This window comes from Canis lupus, chromosome 31, assembly GCF_048164855.1.
Source record: "Canis lupus baileyi chromosome 31, mCanLup2.hap1, whole genome shotgun sequence".
Classification (NCBI taxonomy): Eukaryota; Metazoa; Chordata; class Mammalia; order Carnivora; family Canidae; genus Canis; species Canis lupus.
The window spans coordinates 41,218,551-41,237,626 of NC_132868.1; the positions used below are offsets into that span (position 1 = coordinate 41,218,551).

At 35.5% G+C, this 19,076-nt stretch overlaps 1 protein-coding gene across 5 annotated transcripts in view; it reads left to right on the top strand.

Moving 5' to 3' along the window:
• NAALADL2 (N-acetylated alpha-linked acidic dipeptidase like 2) overlaps positions 1-18,591 on the top strand; it is an 880,805-nt gene extending 862,214 nt beyond the window's left edge. For all 5 annotated transcript variants that reach the window (XM_072808120.1, XM_072808121.1, XM_072808122.1 and 2 more), the window contains one exon: positions 16,059-18,591. In XM_072808120.1, the coding sequence (XP_072664221.1) occupies positions 16,059-16,257 (199 nt within the window). In that variant the 3' untranslated portion in view covers positions 16,258-18,591. The remainder of the gene's footprint in view (positions 1-16,058) is intronic.
• Positions 18,592-19,076: the final 485 nt, after the last annotated feature.

The window sequence follows — 19,076 nt, forward strand, 5'->3', positions numbered from 1 at the left end:
TCCCTGCTGGTGCTGTTTTTGGCCTGATAAAACCTAGATTCATCTCCAGTATTAAGAGTTTGGAGAAGGGGATCCCTGGGTGGCGCAGTGGTTTAGCGCCTGCCTTTGGCCCAGGGCGCAATCCTGGAGACCCAGGATCGAATCCCACATCGGGGTCCCGGTGCATGGAGCCTGCTTCTTCCTCTGCCCATGTCTCTGCCTCTCTCTCTCTCTCTCTCTCTCTGTGACTATCATAAATTAAAAAAAAAAAAAAAAAAGAGTTTGGAGAAGATAGAGAATTTCCTGTGTCTATAGTTTCTCATTTATCTTCAGTGCAAAATAATTCTTATCCAAGTGTCACATTTGGGGATGACATATTCTGATCCCCCACAATAGACTAATTGCTCAACAAATATTAGAATCACTATTACTACTATTATTGATTTATGCGGTCAAATTTATTACATATCTACTTGTTAAAAGCGTGGAGAAATACACAATAAACAAGACAATGTTCTCAAATTCTGCCTCAGGACAGACAAGTTTTCATCAAAGCATAACAATGGTGTATAATTAGTGCTATGATGAAACCATTAATCACATGCCATAGTTGCACTAAAAAGAAATCAATAAAGTTGGCCTTGAGTTCTTGGCAAAACATGAGTAGTCAGGCTCTTCTCTGAAATTTATCTGATTCATGCTCTAGTTCATCCAGACCATAAGAATGCTGTCCCCTCCTTAGTACCTCTCATAGCCAGTAGCTGGCTTTCCTCCCATCTCCAAGTCAGAATATATGAAACTTTTATTCACTAATTACCATGATCCTTTAAAAATCACAAATGCAAAGAGTCTGGTTTTATTAACTTACCAATGCACTAAGGTACATTTTCTATAATAGTTTAAAATAAAGTTGAACAATATATTTTCATACACGTTGTATATATGTCTCTGTGTGTGTCATCCCTATTGGCTATATGATCTTCTTTTTTTCAAATATATTCACTGAAAAAAAAAAAAGCAGTAGGAAAGTAGAGTGATTATAACAAAAGCGAATGGGTGGCATTTTCGATAGTTAAAGGTACAGTCCAATATAAAAAGGTAAATGGTTTTATTGGTACAGACTCTTGCATGGAGTGATACATATCTTGATAAACCCTTACAGTGGTCTTTCCCTTGTTCCCTGAAATTTCCTTATGGATGACCTCTTTTCTGGGCAGGAGAAATCATCTGGTGATCTCACAACTCTAATACTAAGGACAAAGTAACTCGAGAATTAAAAGGGTTGAGGGACAAGAAACCCAGAAATGTCAAGTAATAGTAGTTACCATTTATAAAGTATTTATTGTATATGCCAGGCACAAGCTAAATCCTTTACATGTTTTAGCTCATTTAATTATTATACAAATTCCAGATTATAAGTAATATATCCTATTTTACCAGTAAGGAGGAAAATGTTATCTTTTTTAAGATTTTATTTATAATAAATAAATAAATAAATAAATAAATAAATAAATAAATAAAAGATAAAATCCATGCTCTTTCCTACAACACTAAGCTTCTTGACCCATTCTCACCACTTCCTAGCTCCAGGATCTTGACTCAGATGAACAGATTTTAATATTGACTATTTAGTATTTCCTTCATATTTTTCCATTTCTCTTCATTGTTGTAATTACTTTTTAGATGTGATTCATATTTTCTTTTCAAACATTACCCTTTTTAGATTATCCTTCCTCCTTCAGTAAGGCAAAGATCACAATGGGCCCTTTACAGTATTGAGCACATAAAGTTAGGTATCTGGGTGACTTCATACTATGCAGTCAAGTAGGATGATGATAAGTAGTATAATTAGAATTTCTGTAAGGAAAGTCCTATTTCGATAGAGCAAGTATAATGAGAATTAAAATTAAGGGAAAAGGAAAGAAGAGTTAGTAATTTGAAAATAGATACCAAGACGGGCTGCCATGGAAATGTTCTATAGCCTATAAATAATGTAGAGTTTTCTATTTTCACGTAATTACTTTGGTGCCCATAAAACAATGTAATCAGCCCTTTATCTATTAAACCATAATATGCTTGTTTAGTGACATTTTCTTTTATTCTTGTTGATTTGTGTTACTAATAAATGTAGTATTTTGTAGAATAACAAGAAGCTTACTATTCAATTGATTTAGGAGGAGGACATAAAATGTAGACTTTTTTCTTCATAGTCCAGTATGGGAAACATTACATACTGATCTCTCTTTCTCTCTCTGTATGTATGTATGTGTCTGTATATATATGTGTATTCATGAATATCTGCAAATGTATATGTATTTATGTTTATATACATATACATATTTATATATACATATATATAAATATTTATATTTATATATTAAATATATATTTATATATACACATCTCCATCTGAAAATAACAATTTCCAAATTCCATTGAAAAGGAAAAGCAAAGTTTACTTGATTTTATAAATTTATCTTTAAATATGTAACCTTTAAAGCATATGTGATTAAGAATAAGATTTGACATGATTAAAAAATTATGTGATGAGTGTGTCTATATCACAATTATTTGATTTACTTAAAGATGAAAAAAATCATTATTTTTCTCTTGTCATGGGTTTACCTTGTGTTTGGGTTCAACTGTTCAGTAATCTTCATTATTTTTAATAGATACAAAATATATTAGTGTTGAAGCTAATTACTGACTGCAAGTTCCCAACATGCCTTATTCTGATAAATAATTTTCTCTTTACTTCAAAATAAGTAATTTGAATTATAGAGTCAACACTGATTTTTAAAGCATGAATTATCTGAAAATTCAGTTAAAAATTAAAACCAAAATAAAATTGTGGGGTACCTGGGTGACTCTGTTGATTAAGCAGCTGACTCTTGATCTCGGGTCAGGTCTTAATCTCAGGGCCATGGGTGTCAGCCTCCATTGGGTTCTTGCTGCACATGGAGCCTACTTAAAAAAAAAAAAAAAAAAAAAGAAAGAAAGAAAAAAGAAAAAAAGCCTAAATAAAACTGGGTACGTACTTGTTTGAACCATCTATCCTCTTATCTTCTATTTCTCAAATTAGCAGAAAATATATAGATTTAGATTTATATATTTATATATATTTCCATTTACTTTTAATTGAAATTTTATAAGTGTTTCTAAAATAATGGAGGAAAAAAAAACTAGGTCTGCAGTATATTTTAATTTTAAGCTAGTAGTCACAGTATTAGTAATTAGTTCTATCTGTTCATAAGATATATTTTGGAAACTATTGACATCTGACTCTATATAAGGTGAAGAATTATCAAATATAATTAATTATGGAAAACAAAACAATGTGAAGTTACATAATAGGCTATGATGTCCATTTAAATCTTCATATAAATAATCAGTCTATCATTTTTTAGTATCTTTACAGGTTAAACAGACGAATTGTCTCTTTCTGAAGGAAAGAAGACAAAATATACAAAATTATTAGAAATTTATTTTACATTTTGCGGTCTTTTGAGCAAGAAAAACTGGTAGTATTGTCTAACTTCAGAGTTTGCTTTGACTTAGGTAAGAAAGCCACATATGCAGAAGAAAACAGCTCCAAAACTATTCTTTCCCACTTAAAACTTAAAAATTCCTTTGAAATTGAGTGAAGTTCTCTAATTCTTTTGTATTCCACACAGTCCTTCATGCTTAATACATACTCCCTGAGTGAGCTCTTGAGGTAATTACTTTTCTTTGATTTCTATCATCTTCTATTATAAAATTCTTCTTAGATTTTCTTAGACATTATAAGACTAGTATTGTTGTTACTATATTGTTTCTCCTGTTTCTATCCAAAGGTAGATTTTCTTGGATCTGTTCTTTTTTAAAATGTTAAAAATCCTAAAATTCTATAACCTATCCATCATATAGATTTAATCATCTCAATGCAATTTATAGAATTCAACAATCCTCTCACAGATTGCCCAACATTTACATACTTCAGACACAGTCTATGACTAGAGGTCTTTGCCTTCGTATGGCTCAGAATTCACTTAGTAATACTTTCAGAATATTGGATTAATGGGTCTGCCATAACATTTATTAAGTTTGGAACAAAATTTCATCCAGATGTTCAGGGCAAAGAACAAATTACTTTTCTTCCTCTCTATTTGAGGCCACAGTTCCAAAGAGTTCAGTTAAGAACTGCATGAATTATTTTTTTGCATACATTAAATATTAGGACTCAAGAAAGAAGGTAGATATAGAGTAATGTAATTGAACTCACTGAATCAAGTCAATTACTTCAAAAGGTACTTTTTATTTTAGTGACATTTATACCTTGCAAAAGAGCTAATATCTGTGAAACAGTTATTGAAGAAAAATACATACATTTTAATTATTTTCTTTAAATATAATATAATTGATTAATAACAATTTGGACTATTGTTTTAAGAAGTTGACAGTCTAGAGCACCTAGTAAAGGAGAATTTTAGAAAGTGTTCAGTTAATTCAAATTCATAAACAGGAAAACTAGAGAAGTTAGCATATAAATTAAGAATGGGTTACTGGAGTTGACTATATGTTAATTAGCAAAACCAAATAATTATTACTTTCTCCCTTTTTTATGATAGCTTGGTTTATACATCCCTTGATTACTTCAAGAAATCTGTGCATTATTACCAAGAGAATGGACTAAATAATCTTAAGTGAGGGAGGGTCTGCAAATAAGAGCTTAAGTAATAATAGAGCTCTTTTATGTTGGGGCCCGAGGTAGCCACCAATCCATTGTCAACCTAGCACTTCAAGGCAAGACCACCAGTCTATGAGAATTGGAACTCAAAATGATACCTATTTGCCTTTCCATTTTTAGGAGTAAAGATCTGATTATATATTGCCTAAAAGGTACATATCCTTTTATCTGACATAATCAGAACCTGTCAATGGACAAATGATTGAAAAGGCAGTTTATTTGAACTGAAATATTTTACCAATCTTCGCTATAAGACCAAGGCTTTTTTTTTTTTTTTTTTTTTGACTACTGTTCTAAGAGTTGAAATTCTAGATTTGCTTTCCTGTTTAAGCCACACTAATGATGCATCATTTAAGATTTCCAGGTTGTCTCTTCATCTTAGAGCAGGAAATAGGGGCTTCTAAAAAAATTCCTTCCTTCCCTTTGTTAATAATCTTTTCATTTATCTCTCCACATATAATCAAATATTTTCATTTCAACAGTTAATACTTGTGAGTCTTTCTAATGCATTCAGTTCTGTTTTTATAGGAATAACTGTCTTTTAAACTTAATATGTCATTATTTACATACTGTTAATTAAATGATGTAATTTTGTATATAATGGCACATGTCACTGGAAAAAACCTGTTTGGAAACAAGTTTCTGAGTAAACTCACTGGAGGGAATTGTTAAGGGTGTGTCAGTATCACCCAATAAGTTTCAGTAATGAAGCAGGAAAAAATGCAGACTCCTCTAATGTATCTCAGACCCACTGCATCTGAATTTCTTCAGCAGATTTAAAATTTTCTCAGATTATTCTTTTACATATTCAATTTGAGGTTATTTTCAAACATAAACTAAATAAAGTCTTCAGGTTACAAAATATCTATAGCTATTAAAATGGAAAATAAGTTTAATAACTATATAATTAATAAGTATTGTATATCTGGATACATTTAATGTAAAGTAGCATAAAACCCTACACAAAGTAGTAAAGTATCTTACTCATATAATTGAAAGTCAAGAGAAAAAGCAGATTTTAGGTTGGTTTGATTCAGCATCTCTATCATATGACCAGGGAATATATTTCTGTCTCTCAGGTCTGCTTCCCTGGTATCATGTCAAAGCTGATTTTCCTCCTGTTGGAAAAAAAAGGGGATGTACTGTTTGCAGAGTTCATATCCATAACCCATATTATTCAAAAGCAGAAAAGGGATTAGCTTTAGTGATTCTCTCAAAAAAACAAGGAACTGCTGCTCTTAGAATCCTGAAGTTTCCCTTCAAATCAGTTGCCAGCATATGCCCATTGTTGAAATAATCCATTTGATTAAGGAATTACCTTATGCTGATTTGATTAGGACTATGTTATCTAAATCAATAGGGTGGCGATTGGAATCAGATAAGCCAAGTTAAACGGATACTCTCAGGATCTAACCCTGCAGATTTTCCCACAAACCATAAGACATGTGATGAACACTGCATAGAATATTTACAGAATTTGCCCATAAAGAGCATATAATATAGTTGGAGAGACAAGATACACAAAAACATTTATAACAAAGCAATGGTTTCTAGCAGTCTAAGATACATATGTAAATATACACGTATAAAATAAAGTGAAACATTTTTAAGATATGAAATTAAAAAAAGATATGAAATTAAAAAAAAAATAAAAAAAAAAAATAAAAATAAAAAAAAGATATGAAATTAATTAATCTCATACCATATAATGCATCCTAAGTGCATTAAATAGAAAATCTATTAAAATACTAATTTATTCATCATGTGCTTGCTTTCAACATAGACTGTAAACTCTTTTCTATCTTTGAGCACCTAACACAGCAACTTACTCATATTAGACATTTAATAAGGGCTGTTGAGTAGAATAAGCAAAAAAGATCAATATTGGCTCAATTACTCACTTTGTTTAAATAGACACAGCCTAAGTTATCATCTTTTGCCTTCAGAGTGAATTTTTCAAAACAAATAGTTCACATCCTTTTCATTATTGAAATAAAAAACTAAAGGAAGAAAAACCTGAATTACTTACTTTGTTTGGTTTTGTGGCCTCAGCATTGCTGTTTACTAAAGGTAAGGAAGGTAAGGAAAGAATAATGGAGAAAAGGAAAATGCAAATATTTGGGGTATAGATTAACGGAAATGTATTGTTATGTTAATCACGAAGTGCCCATAGGTTATTCAAATGAAATTTTCCTTAGAGGGTGCTGATGATAGAAACTCACATACTAAGAAGGAGTTCTAAATAAGTTATGAAAGAAGAGTCATCTAAATTTTGAGGTCTAAGCCATACATACAGGTAAAAAAGGTAAGATGGAAAGGAAAAAACAGTCATGAAATTAAGACAAGAAAACAATTACATGAGTGTGGGGAAAAAGTGATCAAATTCCGAAAGGTGCTAAGGTTTGTGTTAATTAATCTTTGTCTGATAACTGGGCCCCCTTTTGATTTAATGGAAAATTTTTGAGTGCAAAAATATAATTTTTCTTTATTGATAAACCACCAAGCATGGCGCCATGCAACGGAGTCTTCCTTGAATATCTTAAAAGATATCCTCTCCTCAGGGAGCTTCTCTTGAGAAATATTTTATATTTTTAATTTTATAATCATATCAATTAGACAGGCTGAGAAGTCTTTGAGACATAGAATACAGTCTACTGTCTCTGCCCTCTCTGATATGTAATTGTGATGCAAACAGAATGTTTTTGTTCATTTCTTGGGTTGTACGTCAGCAAGATGATCCCTATTAAAACAAAACACAACACAAACCAAAAAAAAAAAAAAAAACCTACATTATGCCATAAGGATTAACTTATTTTTTGGTGAGTGGGAAAATCTCACCTGATACTCCAATCAGACCTTAAAACTGCAAATGAATGCACGCAGATATCCTAGCTTTGTAATGCAAACATCGTGAGGACTGTTTGGCATGATTTCTCAACAGTCTCTTTCAAATTCAGCTAAACAGGTAAAGAACTGTGGAGTCCACAGGAGAGGATAGAGAACTGATGCCTAGAGCAACATTACCTTTCCCTTCCCACAGGGAAGTAAAACACTATCACTCATATCAGTCATTTATTGCCCCATTGACTATCACCCCCAAATTTAGTGACTTAACTATTTATTTTGTCTGTAATTCTTCAATATGGCCATCTAGGCTGGACTCAGCTGGGTGATTCTTCTGATCTGGGCCAGGCTGGGGATCTTTCCAGCTGTTTTTATGTCTGCGAGCAAGGGCTCCTGGGGCCAACTTGGCTGGAGGCTAGCTAGCTAGTCTAGGAGGGCCTCACTCTCTGCTCTGTGTGTTCTCTTTTCTTTCTTTCTTTCTTTTTTTTTTTTTAAGATTTTATTTATTTATTCATGAGAGACACAGAGAGAGAGGTAGAGAGGTAGACAGAGGGAGAAGCAGGGTCCCTGTGGGGAGCCCTATGTGGGACTTGATCCCAGGACCCCAGGATCAGGACCTGAACCAAAGGCAGTTGCTCAACCACTGAGCCACCCAGGTGTCCCTGTTCTCTTTTCTTCTAGCCGGCTAACAGGATCATTCGCATGGTGGTTTGTCAGGGTTTTGGAGAAAGGGAGGGAGCGCACACACCTTGTGAGGCATAGGCTCACCACGTATGCCAACTTCTATCGGCCAAAGCAAATATTAAAACCAACCCAGAATCAGTAGGCAAGGAGATAGACTCCATTTATTGGTTGGTTGGAGCTGCAGTCATGTTTGGAGGAGGCCTGCACAGAAGGAGAGAAATAACGACAACCCGTTTTGTAAACCATCTACACCCGTTATTCGTTCTCGGTTGTCTACGGAGTGAGTTTGTGGCTTGACGATATCATAATGGTCGTACATTCTCATTCCGTTTTTGCAAATGTAGACCAAATTCAAACTTAGTTGAAAAGGTATTTGTTCTTTAAGTAGCACAGCCATGTATTTTGTGAATTCTCACTGACCTAGTATCCAAGTCAAATCGTCTTCCCTAATGTTGATGTAAGTACAGCAAGCCACTGTTAACTATGGAGTGCAGTTAGTATGATCCTTAAAAAGAATTAGCCACAAACATAAAAATTGAGCTGGTTTTCTGTCTTGGCATGCAGCATGTATTCCCAATCAATTTTGAAAGACATGGCTTATTATTTACTGTGATTTCATTTAGGAGTTTCTCAACATGAAGTATAATGAATGTTAATTTAAGTTTAGGATGAGTGGCATCCTGTGCCCATTTATGAATATAAGAGGGAACATTTGAAAGAGAGTCATCGTTTCCATCATTAATTTGCTAATTCACACGCAAGGAAATGACTCATGAAGACTTTAGCTCCCTTTGTTTCAGAATTCATTTTCTTCAGTTTTCCTTTGCCTTAGCTGAATGGAAAAGATTTGACAGTTGAGTAAAGATGCTTCCTCTCCTTTACTGATGCTGCGTGAGTTATTAATTAGGTTTCTGAGTTTGGCACTGCTCTTTTCTGGTCACCGTGATGTGTCATTGAAACAGACCCATTAAAATGAGTGATGTGTGTTGTAATTTCATTAGTGTCATCAATAATGTATTACACTTTCCTTTTAGTAGTCTCTTTGTGTTGTGTGTGGGTCAGGATGACTGTATGAATTACATTTATAAGATCCAAATTGTTACAGATGAGGGAAGATAGGCATGAGGGTGGAATTAATGTTATTTTAAACACGATAACTACAAAAATGATTTCAATTAAATAATATTTTAATTAGGTCTGATGTCTCTACATGCCATACTGAGATACATGTTGTGTGTATGCAAATAGGGTGGTGATTTATTGAATTAATAACACAGTGCATTCTCTCTACGAGGAAACTTTCTGAACTGGACTAAAGCAGGTGTGTATGAGAGCAGGAATGATTCATTAAAGAATATAATTCCTTTTGGTTGTAAAGAGCAGATTCGACATGGAAACTCTTCAAGTCTATTTTCTTGCTTTTTCTCCACCCTATTTTCCTGCCAGACACGTGCCTTTTGCCAATTCCTAGTCTGCCCTAAGCTGAAAAATAGGACCCAGCATTGAGAAAGCAAGACATGCTTGAGTACTCTCATAGAGTATAATTTGTTGAAATCTGTTACTTCCATTTAACTGAGGTTCAATTCTGGTGACATACATGGGAATGCAAAGAGCTTTTGGCTTAGAAGCTTCCATCAGAAGCGTCGACCTAATGTGATTTTCAAAGGCAAGAATCATTTGCATATTATAAAATGGTACAGTATTTTTGTCCCCCCCAGAGATGATCCTGGGGTACTCAGAGTTAATGAGTATGTAGGAAAATGTGCAGAAACTAAGAAATATATGGAAATGTATGTGATGAAATATAAGAATATGCCTGGGTTTTGATTTTTGTCTTCTATTCAAATATTAAAACTAAAATACTGTGGGGGTACTTTTATGAAAAGGGTACTTTTCTCCAAATGCAGAAATTTATTTTATATAAGCAGGAAGCTAAATGGTACACATTTAGTACAGACACACAAAGGAAAAAAAGAACTCCCTCTGGAAATCAGTAGGAGAAATTATTCTTTAAAATTTAAAGAATATATCTTCGTTATCCCCAATTTGTTTAATAAGGTAAAGCAATCTATCCAGGTTAAAAAAAAAAAAAACTTTCTATCATAATAAGGATCAACTAACATACGTTATATCAGATAAAAGTTTTCTCTTACATTATGATGAAAGAATCTGTTTACGCATCTTCAAGTAGAATCTCAGTATCCGTAGTTTTATGCTGATTTGTATCCAATTTGGGTAGAAATAGATGTGAGTGTTTATCTTACATAATAGCTTGCCACAGCTTACTACTTGAATCATGTAACATATGGAAGATGTGTTTTGCTCCTTGTGGAATTTCACAAACCAAAAAAGGATCCATTTCTATTCACATGACTTGTTTACAGTCATTATAAAACTATGTTACTGTGTTGCTTACCACTTAGGAAAAGCAAATGTTGGCACACTACAGACTCCATCGCATTGGTCTTTAAGAAGTATATATATTGCTTTCCTGTTTGAAAAAAAAAATGAGATCATATTTCTCGTGTTTCAGACCTAACCATCTTTCAATGGGGTATTTTTATTCAACATTACCACTCTTCTAGATATTTTATAGTAGTTATGCTGGAATTTTACATGTATATTAGAGATTGTGCTCATGCTTAAATGGATTGTCATTGAGGGATTAATCCTGTAACCTTTTATGAGCATGTTTTATTAATATCTTATCATTAAATTTAATATTAATAATATTTAACATTTAATAACCATAGAATGTATATGTAGAAATGTATTTTGTGCCAGTGGGTTTTGAAAATGTGGAAAGGTCACTATACTAGGATAAAAATTATTAAACACGCTCCCCATAATATATTAATTGCACTCATTCAACTCATTTAAGAGGTAGTTCTGGGGTCTCCTGGGGGGCTCAGTCGTTAAATGTCCGCCTTCTGCTCAGGTCATGACCTCAGGGTCCTGGGGTCCAGTCCCATGTCAGGCTCTCTGCTCAGCAAGGAGTCTGCTTCACACTCCCCTCTGTGTCCCCAACCCACTCTCACTCTCTCTCTCAAATAAATAAACAAAATCTTTTTAAAAAACAGAGGCTGTTCTGGATAACACAGATTATAATATGTTTGTTTGTCAGCATCCTTAACAACATGCCTTCTAAGAACGGAAGTATTTGGTACAGCTTTTGAAAATATCTGTTGCACTCTTACATTCTGGAAATATATTTGCTAAGGAATGATTTATTTTTAAACAGAAAACTGATAAAGTAGAAGGAGAAAATTTAAAACTACAAATACTCTACTAATGTAGTCATTCTTATTGGTAAAGCAGTATAAGTTGTCTATAAAGGAGTACTTTTTAAAAGATTAAATAATTAAAATATATTTTAAACTATTTTTGTCCTTAAAAGATCTTAATTATTAAATCATTTTCCTTTATCATATATACATGTGTATATGTTTGCCTGTTTAAATGTCTTATTATGAACTCAAAAATCTGGTAGGCATCCTCATACTAAAAACCCCCTCCTTTTTAAAAATGCAATTAAGAATAATGTAAAAAAAGGTAGGGGGGAGACGCCTGGGTGGCTCAGTGGTTTAGCGCTTGCCTCAGTCCAGGGCGTGATCCTGGAGTCCCGGGATCGAGTTCCGCATCGGGCTCCCTGCATGGAGCCTGCTTCTCCCTCTGCCTGTGTCTCTGCCCCCACCCCTCTCTCTCTCTGTGTCTCTCATGAATAAATAAATAAAATCTTAAAAAAAATTAAAATAAATAAAAATGCAATTGAGAAAGATTATGTAAACATGAAAAAAGTAACCTTTGGATAGTCTGTTATGTAGAAGAATACATGTGACTATCTGAGGCCATATTATCTCTGTTTGGAAAAACTCCATGGTTGTTTCAAGGTTCCTCTGTATTATTTCATTTCTTTTATTATGCAACCCCTCCCACCTTAATGATGTATAACTAGCAGAACTAATATTTAGGGAAATTGTCATTAGGCATTTCCCTAATCCTCGCTATTTTATTTTAATAAAGTCAAAACTTTTTCACGTAGAAAGACGTGTACATGTGGATACTGTACCTAGGTACGCGTATAATGGCTCCCACGAGTACATTAGTACGGCTGGATGGCTTCCTCTGACAATCTCTTTAACTGTATGAATACTATGGGAATGGCAGGAGGAAAATCTCTATTTTATTATTTTTTTAAAAGATGTATTTCTTTATTTTTTTATGATAGACATAGAGAGAGAGAGAGAGAGAGAGAGAGAGGCAGAGACACAGGCAGAGGGAGAAGCAGGCTCCATACCGGGAGCCTGACGTGGGATTTGATCCCAGGTCTCCAGGATTGCGCCGTGGGCCAAAGGCAGGTGCTAAACCACTGAGCCACCCAGGGATCCCAAAATCTCTATTTTAAAAAGCATGTTTTAATTAAGGAACTAGATCCAAAGTTCTGAGTACAACTTCTGTTCAGAGAACTGCTCATATCCCACTTGCCACTCCATTTGGAAGATGTTTTTCTCCCTCTCATATTCAGGGGAATGTATGTTTCTTAATAAACATTTATACCTGAATTCAAGAATGTTTGGAATCTAGAAAGAACCTTTCTTGCTCTGTTCTATTTAATTCATACCATGCCAAGTTTACTCATAGATACAAACGTCAAGGATATTGGATTATTAGAGATAGTCCTCATTTTAAATGATCTGTTTTGAAAAATTCATTGAAATAGCCTCTGAGTCTAACGATCTGTTCTGCTGCCACCCACTGCGTACTTAGAGTCAACTTAAATTTTTCCCCTAAAGACAAATGTAAGACAGTTTTATTCTTAGATAGCTAGAGCTTAAAATGCAAAATAAACTGGATTGATGTGATTTCCACCAAGATTACTGAGGATCTGCTGAGTGCCCATCACTGAGCCAAGCCTGATAAAAATTTAAGTAAATGAAACCACCGTGCCTGAAGATCTCTTCTAATCCCAACACTAAAAGAGACGTGATAAAGAAGTAACGTATTTCCCAACCCCCTGGTGTATAAAGTGATGATATCCTGACATATCCTTGAAAATATAGAGCTCAGGGACCCCCAGCAGAGAAGGAAAGACCCTGAAAAGATGGGGAAGTCACTACCCTCAGAGACGTAAGGAAAAGGGAGGACCTGCAGGGTTCTGGCACGCGTGATGATGGATTAGATATGGGGCCGAGCACAAAGTGGGAGGTCAGGAGAAACTGAGGCAGAAGGGTTTTGATGAGATAAGAAATAAGAGTTCAGAACTCTGTACAAGTGGAGGTTAGCGTCAGGGAAAGTATAAATCAGTTCAGTCTGTATCGTGGCCCTCAGTTCATCTTCTCCAAATGAGCCATCGCCGTGTAACTCACGTCTTTGTCACCCTTCTCCTGGACCATGTGGTTCTCCAGGCTTCCTGTTGCAAAGTGATCGATCGTTCCAGATAAAATTCCGTACCCTTTCTCTTTGGCTTAAAACCTCTCACTGTTTCTTATGCCTACAAGAGGAGGTGTGATTGATTCCCCTAACTTGGTATGGAAGCTCTCCTAGGATGGACAGGGCTTGCTCCCTGAGCTCTTCTCCATGGCTGCCCGCTCTGGCCTTGCACCGTGGTCGTTCACAATCACTGGCACGGGTCCCCTGGGCAGCCCAGGCTATTCTAGAAATGTGTGCCTCTGTGTATACCATCCCTCCTATGTAGGGTGCTCTCTCTGCTTTCCACCCCGTTCCTTCCCTAAATCTTTGTAGCCAGTGATTCAAGAAGACATTCAAATATTCTCTATTAGGAACTTTTTTCTGACCATTTCTTTTTTTTTTTTTTTTTTTTTAATTTAAAGCCAATTTGCCAACATACAGTATAACACCCAGTGCTCATCCCATCATGTACCCTCCTTAGGGCTTGTCACCCAGGTACCCCATCGCCCCACCCACCTCCCCTTCGCAACCCTTTGTGTGTTTCCCAGAATTAGGGATCTCTCATGATTTGTCTCCCTCTCTAATTTTCCCCCACTCAGTTTCCCTCTTTTTCCTTATAGTCCCTTTCACTATTTCTGACCTTTTCAATGGTAACCCTTCTTCTGTTGCCTTTCACTTTTAACTTGACAATTAGACAACTGTATTTTAATGATACCCTCTCTTATTAGACTGTAGAATTTCAGCTAATTTGGGTTGGGTATAAGTCAAATGATACAATAATCCATAGTTTTCTGCCCAAGTGAATCTCCTTCTATATATCACTGATAAAAAAATCTATCGATAGCTAGAAAAAAAATCTGTCACTTTAGATTTGCCCAAAGCCAGATTCTTCTTTCTAAAATATTTGGATAAATTTCAGGGCACCATTTAATATTCATTTCACTCTTATGAGAAGATAGCATTCTAAATATCAAATATATACAAAAGAAGAGAGTTATATGTGTAACGTATTCTATTACCCAATTTCCGCAAGTATTAACTAATGGTCAGTCTCGTTCCATCTACACTGTCCATGGCTCTACTCCCTTCTTTTTCTCCTGAATCTTTTGAAGCAAAATCTTACACGTGATAAAACCTTTCATTTGCAAATATTACTACATGTATTTCTAAGAAATAAGGGCACTTTTTGAAAACATGCTGATGATACCATCGTCACACCTAAAACATTAACAATTCCTTAATACTAACGAATCTCCAATTAGAATTCAGTTGTGCACTTTCTCATTTTATGAACAGTTTGTTTGAGTAAAGACCTGGTAAAGTCCAGACTTTATGACCGGTAGATATATTGCTTTTGGTCTAAAGCAGTAGCTGTCCATCAGAATTAATTTTGCCCCTTGTAAGGGACAGTCTTGGCAGTCCGGAGACATTTTTGGTTTTCACAAGTGCTATGGACTGAATGAATGTTAGTATCCTCCCAAAATACATGAGTTAAAACCCTAACCCTAGTGTGTCGGTATTTAGGTGGGGCCTTCGGGAGGTGAGTTCATGCAGGTGGGGCCCCCCTAATGGGACATGCCCTTATGGAAAGAGGAGAAGACACAGGACCTCTTCTCTCTCTGCACGCACCACGGAAAGTCTTATGAGAATGGAAACAGGAAGAGGACTCCAACCAAGAGCCTAACCGTGCTGGCTCCTAGGTCTCAGACATCCAGCCTCTGAACTGTGAGAAATAAACCTTTGTTGCTTAAGCCACTCAGCAGGTGGTGTTCTTATAGCAGCCTGAACTGACTGACACGACTAAAGGAGAGGGCTCCTGGTATCTAGTGGGAAAAACCAGGGATACTGCTAACATCCTGCAATGCATAGGACAGCTGCACAATGAAGAATTATCCAGCCCCAAATGTCAAGAGCCTGAGGTCGACAAACCCTAGTCTGGAGGTTTTTCCTTCCCTTTTTTTTTTGTTTTTTTTTGTTTTTTTGCAATTTATTTGTTGAATGAGATGGATCATTTGCCCTACAGAGTTCTCCTCCCCACCCCCACCCCTCTGTTTGCATTTGCTAATGACACATCATTACATCCTTTAAGGTATTTGTCTGTCGTCTTTATTGGCGATTAGATTTAGAAGATTCATCAGATACAGATTCAACATTTTTAGCAAAACTATTCTAGCTCATAAAGAGTGTTGTATACTTCCATGAGGGGGCACATGACGTCTATCTCACGCCACTATGGGAAACTTGATGATCAATGCGTATATCCATTAATTCATGAGAGGCTGAAAAATGATATTGTGTTTTTGTAGTTTCTTCATTTACTGCAAATACCACTGTTGCTTGGAGATATTTATTACAACGGTTGATATGAAAATAGCGTTGTGTTTAAGACATTTACACATTCCTGATTTCTTTCCAGAAATATCCTGTACCACCTTGATGAGAAGACAAGCCAGTTTGCAACACTCTTGGGGGCGCGGGAGCGCTGCAAGTTACTCGCATCAAATGAGACCCTTCAAGAAGCCCTGTCAGAGGTGTTGAACAGCATTAATTCAGCTCAGGTTTACTTCAAAGCAGGACTTGATGTGTTCGAGAGTGTCTTGGTTGGAAAGAACTGAGAAAACTCTCAGCATTTTAAAAAGTTTGTTTACAATTCCTCAAGCAAAAGCTCTAATCTAACCGGATTTTCTGACATTGAAGACTTTCCCCCCCAATGACTTTTTATACAAGTCTAAAGCTATTATTACATCGTATTTTCAAATGTACATATGAAAGAGCATTTTGCACATTTAATATTTTCTTATATCTACATCTCTGGAATATGTAAAAGTGAGTTATTGAAATAATACTCAAGATTTATCTATTAAAAAGAAATCTGCTGTATTTTTATACATATAAAATATTTTGGGGGGAAAAGTTCCAAGAAGTGCTGGACAATCTTCACTCCTAGGGATAAAACATATAGGAATGGAAGTTATTCCTTATGTTACAGCTATTAATGACCTAGTTTCTGTAACAGAAATGGAGAGTTGATATGGTTTCAGATTAACTTCACTAGTAAGTATTCAATATGAAGAATTCAAGTATTCCGACCGAGTGATTGGTCGACCAAAACCACTTTGAATGTTTCTATTTTATGAAATGAAGTGCCTGTTCGTAATACAACTAGATGTAGTAATACACTGGTTATGAAATTGTATTTTTTAAGTATTAATGAAAAAAAAAAGAGCCATAAACATTCCAGGGGAAAATCTCAAAGTAGCTGCACAGAGCAATTTAAATGCAAATTTTTTCCTAACAACTTATAAGGTGACTAGCTTTGAAACCCCTAATTTGCCTCAGTTGATTTTGTAAAAATTTCAGGAGTGATATATGTCTTACGAGGGAGAAAATATTTCCGATTTCTTCTTCTGTTGGTTCTGTTGGAAGCACTGAAACCCAGCTACTCTAAAATGAAAGCATTTTGCATCGCTCTTCCTTCTTATATCTTTTCCGAAACTCCTTTCTGTAGGGCGGTTTTAACAGAATACCATGTAATTTGCACAGGAAAGTAGCAAAGTTTCTCTTTGAAAACCCAAACTATCTTAAAAAGCATCAAATCGCTATTTCTGCCACTGACAAAAGGACCTACAATGAAAGAAAGAGTTGTTTGATCAATGAAAAACTTCTTAATTCTGTGAAGAAACTTTTGATATTTTTTTTCCTTCTTTAGCCTTCATTGTGACTGGGATGAAAGTGTAGCAAATATTCATGCTTCTAATTTTATGCGGAAAATGCAGTGTTACTGTAAGAATGTGTCTTTCCCACGATTCAGTTATTCTCTCATGTGGAAAATGAAGTCTTCATATTGACGTTGTCACGAAATGGCCCCAGAATCCACTATTTCCCCCCAAAGCCTAAAATTCTAGTAGGTGACAGTTTAAACTTTGAGCTTATCCTTAGAAAATGTTTTTTCTGACATTGAATAAACCAACTTCCCTTAGGAAACGCATCCTCGGTATATTTTATGTCATTGTCTCTACCTAACACAACACTCAACCACACTTCTCTCTTTAGACACCGCACCAGAGCAGCGTGTCAGGGCCTCCCGTGTTTATGGGTGAGCTTGAACCCACTCTGCGTTTCAAGGAAAGCTACCCTCGGGGGCAAAGAATCAATCCGCATTGATTCATTGATTTATAAGGGTCAGCTGTTCCTACCATAAGTAATGTCGATATGCTCAAGGCAAAGAGGACAATTGGTGCCATTAGCTGGGTAACAGGAGCAGAAATCTATTTTCATGTGAAACGCCTGTTGCGCGTGTTTGAGCGACACGTGAGACTACCTTACAAATTTTTTGTAGAACCGATGTACTTGTTTGAAAATATTTCCCATGTTGAAGAATGTCTACAAGGAGCGCCTGAGCGGAGCAGCCTCGGGGTGCCTTACCATCAGTGCTCTCTTTTGCTGGACAAAAATCAATAGCAGAACAGAGGTGGGAAGACATATACAACCGTGTTTGGGGCCAAATAAGGGAATGCTTTCTACCAAAGAATCTTCCATATTTAATCAAGCTTCGGTGTGTTCCTTCCAGTTCTTTGTTTAGAGCCGAAGTTAAAGCAAACAGCATTTTGGAGTTGAAGCTCAATTTAAAACAAGCAAAACCAAATAATTATCAGTTTGGTAGTTTATCATCTTAAAACGAAATCCCAAGTAAGCCCATTCCCTTAGTCTGTAAGACTGTCGAGAGCACAAAATATATGTTTGTTCATTTTTGCTTAAACATGGTGTAAACCTCATGGCATAGATAAAAATCTCAAATTATTGATGCTCCCTTCTAGATTATATTGATATTTGCTATGTGAAAAAAAAAAACCTAAAGGTAACTATATACTAATGTGTTTTTATTAGTCTATTTAAGAAATTATGTGAAGAAAACAAATTGTAATTAAAACAGATGTCCACTAATTCTATAGATGCTGTTTTAGATCTTTGACTGCGGTAAACCTCTTACCTAGAACATCGCTGCTATGGTGTTCCTCCAGATTTACAACATTTCGATTTCTCCCCCTAACAAATCCAAGCAAATAAAATCCTATGCAAGTTAAGAACAAGTGTTTTTGGTGAATTGATGGTAGGTTGAGATTATTGCTGAGATCTCTGGGTGCCTGGTACTTCTCACACTCTTTTGTACATGGAACTGCGCCAGGGCGTAATGAATCAGAATGGTTATTCTCCCAAGAAAATGTGGCAGATGTTCACCACTTAAATTTGAGCTCAGGAAGGGTATACTTGAGCCATTGCCCTTTGGGGAAAAGCAGAGGTTATGGGGTCAAAAGAAAGCCTAAGAGCCATTCTGGACTAAGCCTTAAGAAAGTTCCATTCATTGAGGTCAAGCGTCATCACTCCCCCAGATGCAGTAAATGAAGCCAAAAAGGTCAGCAACATGGATATAGTC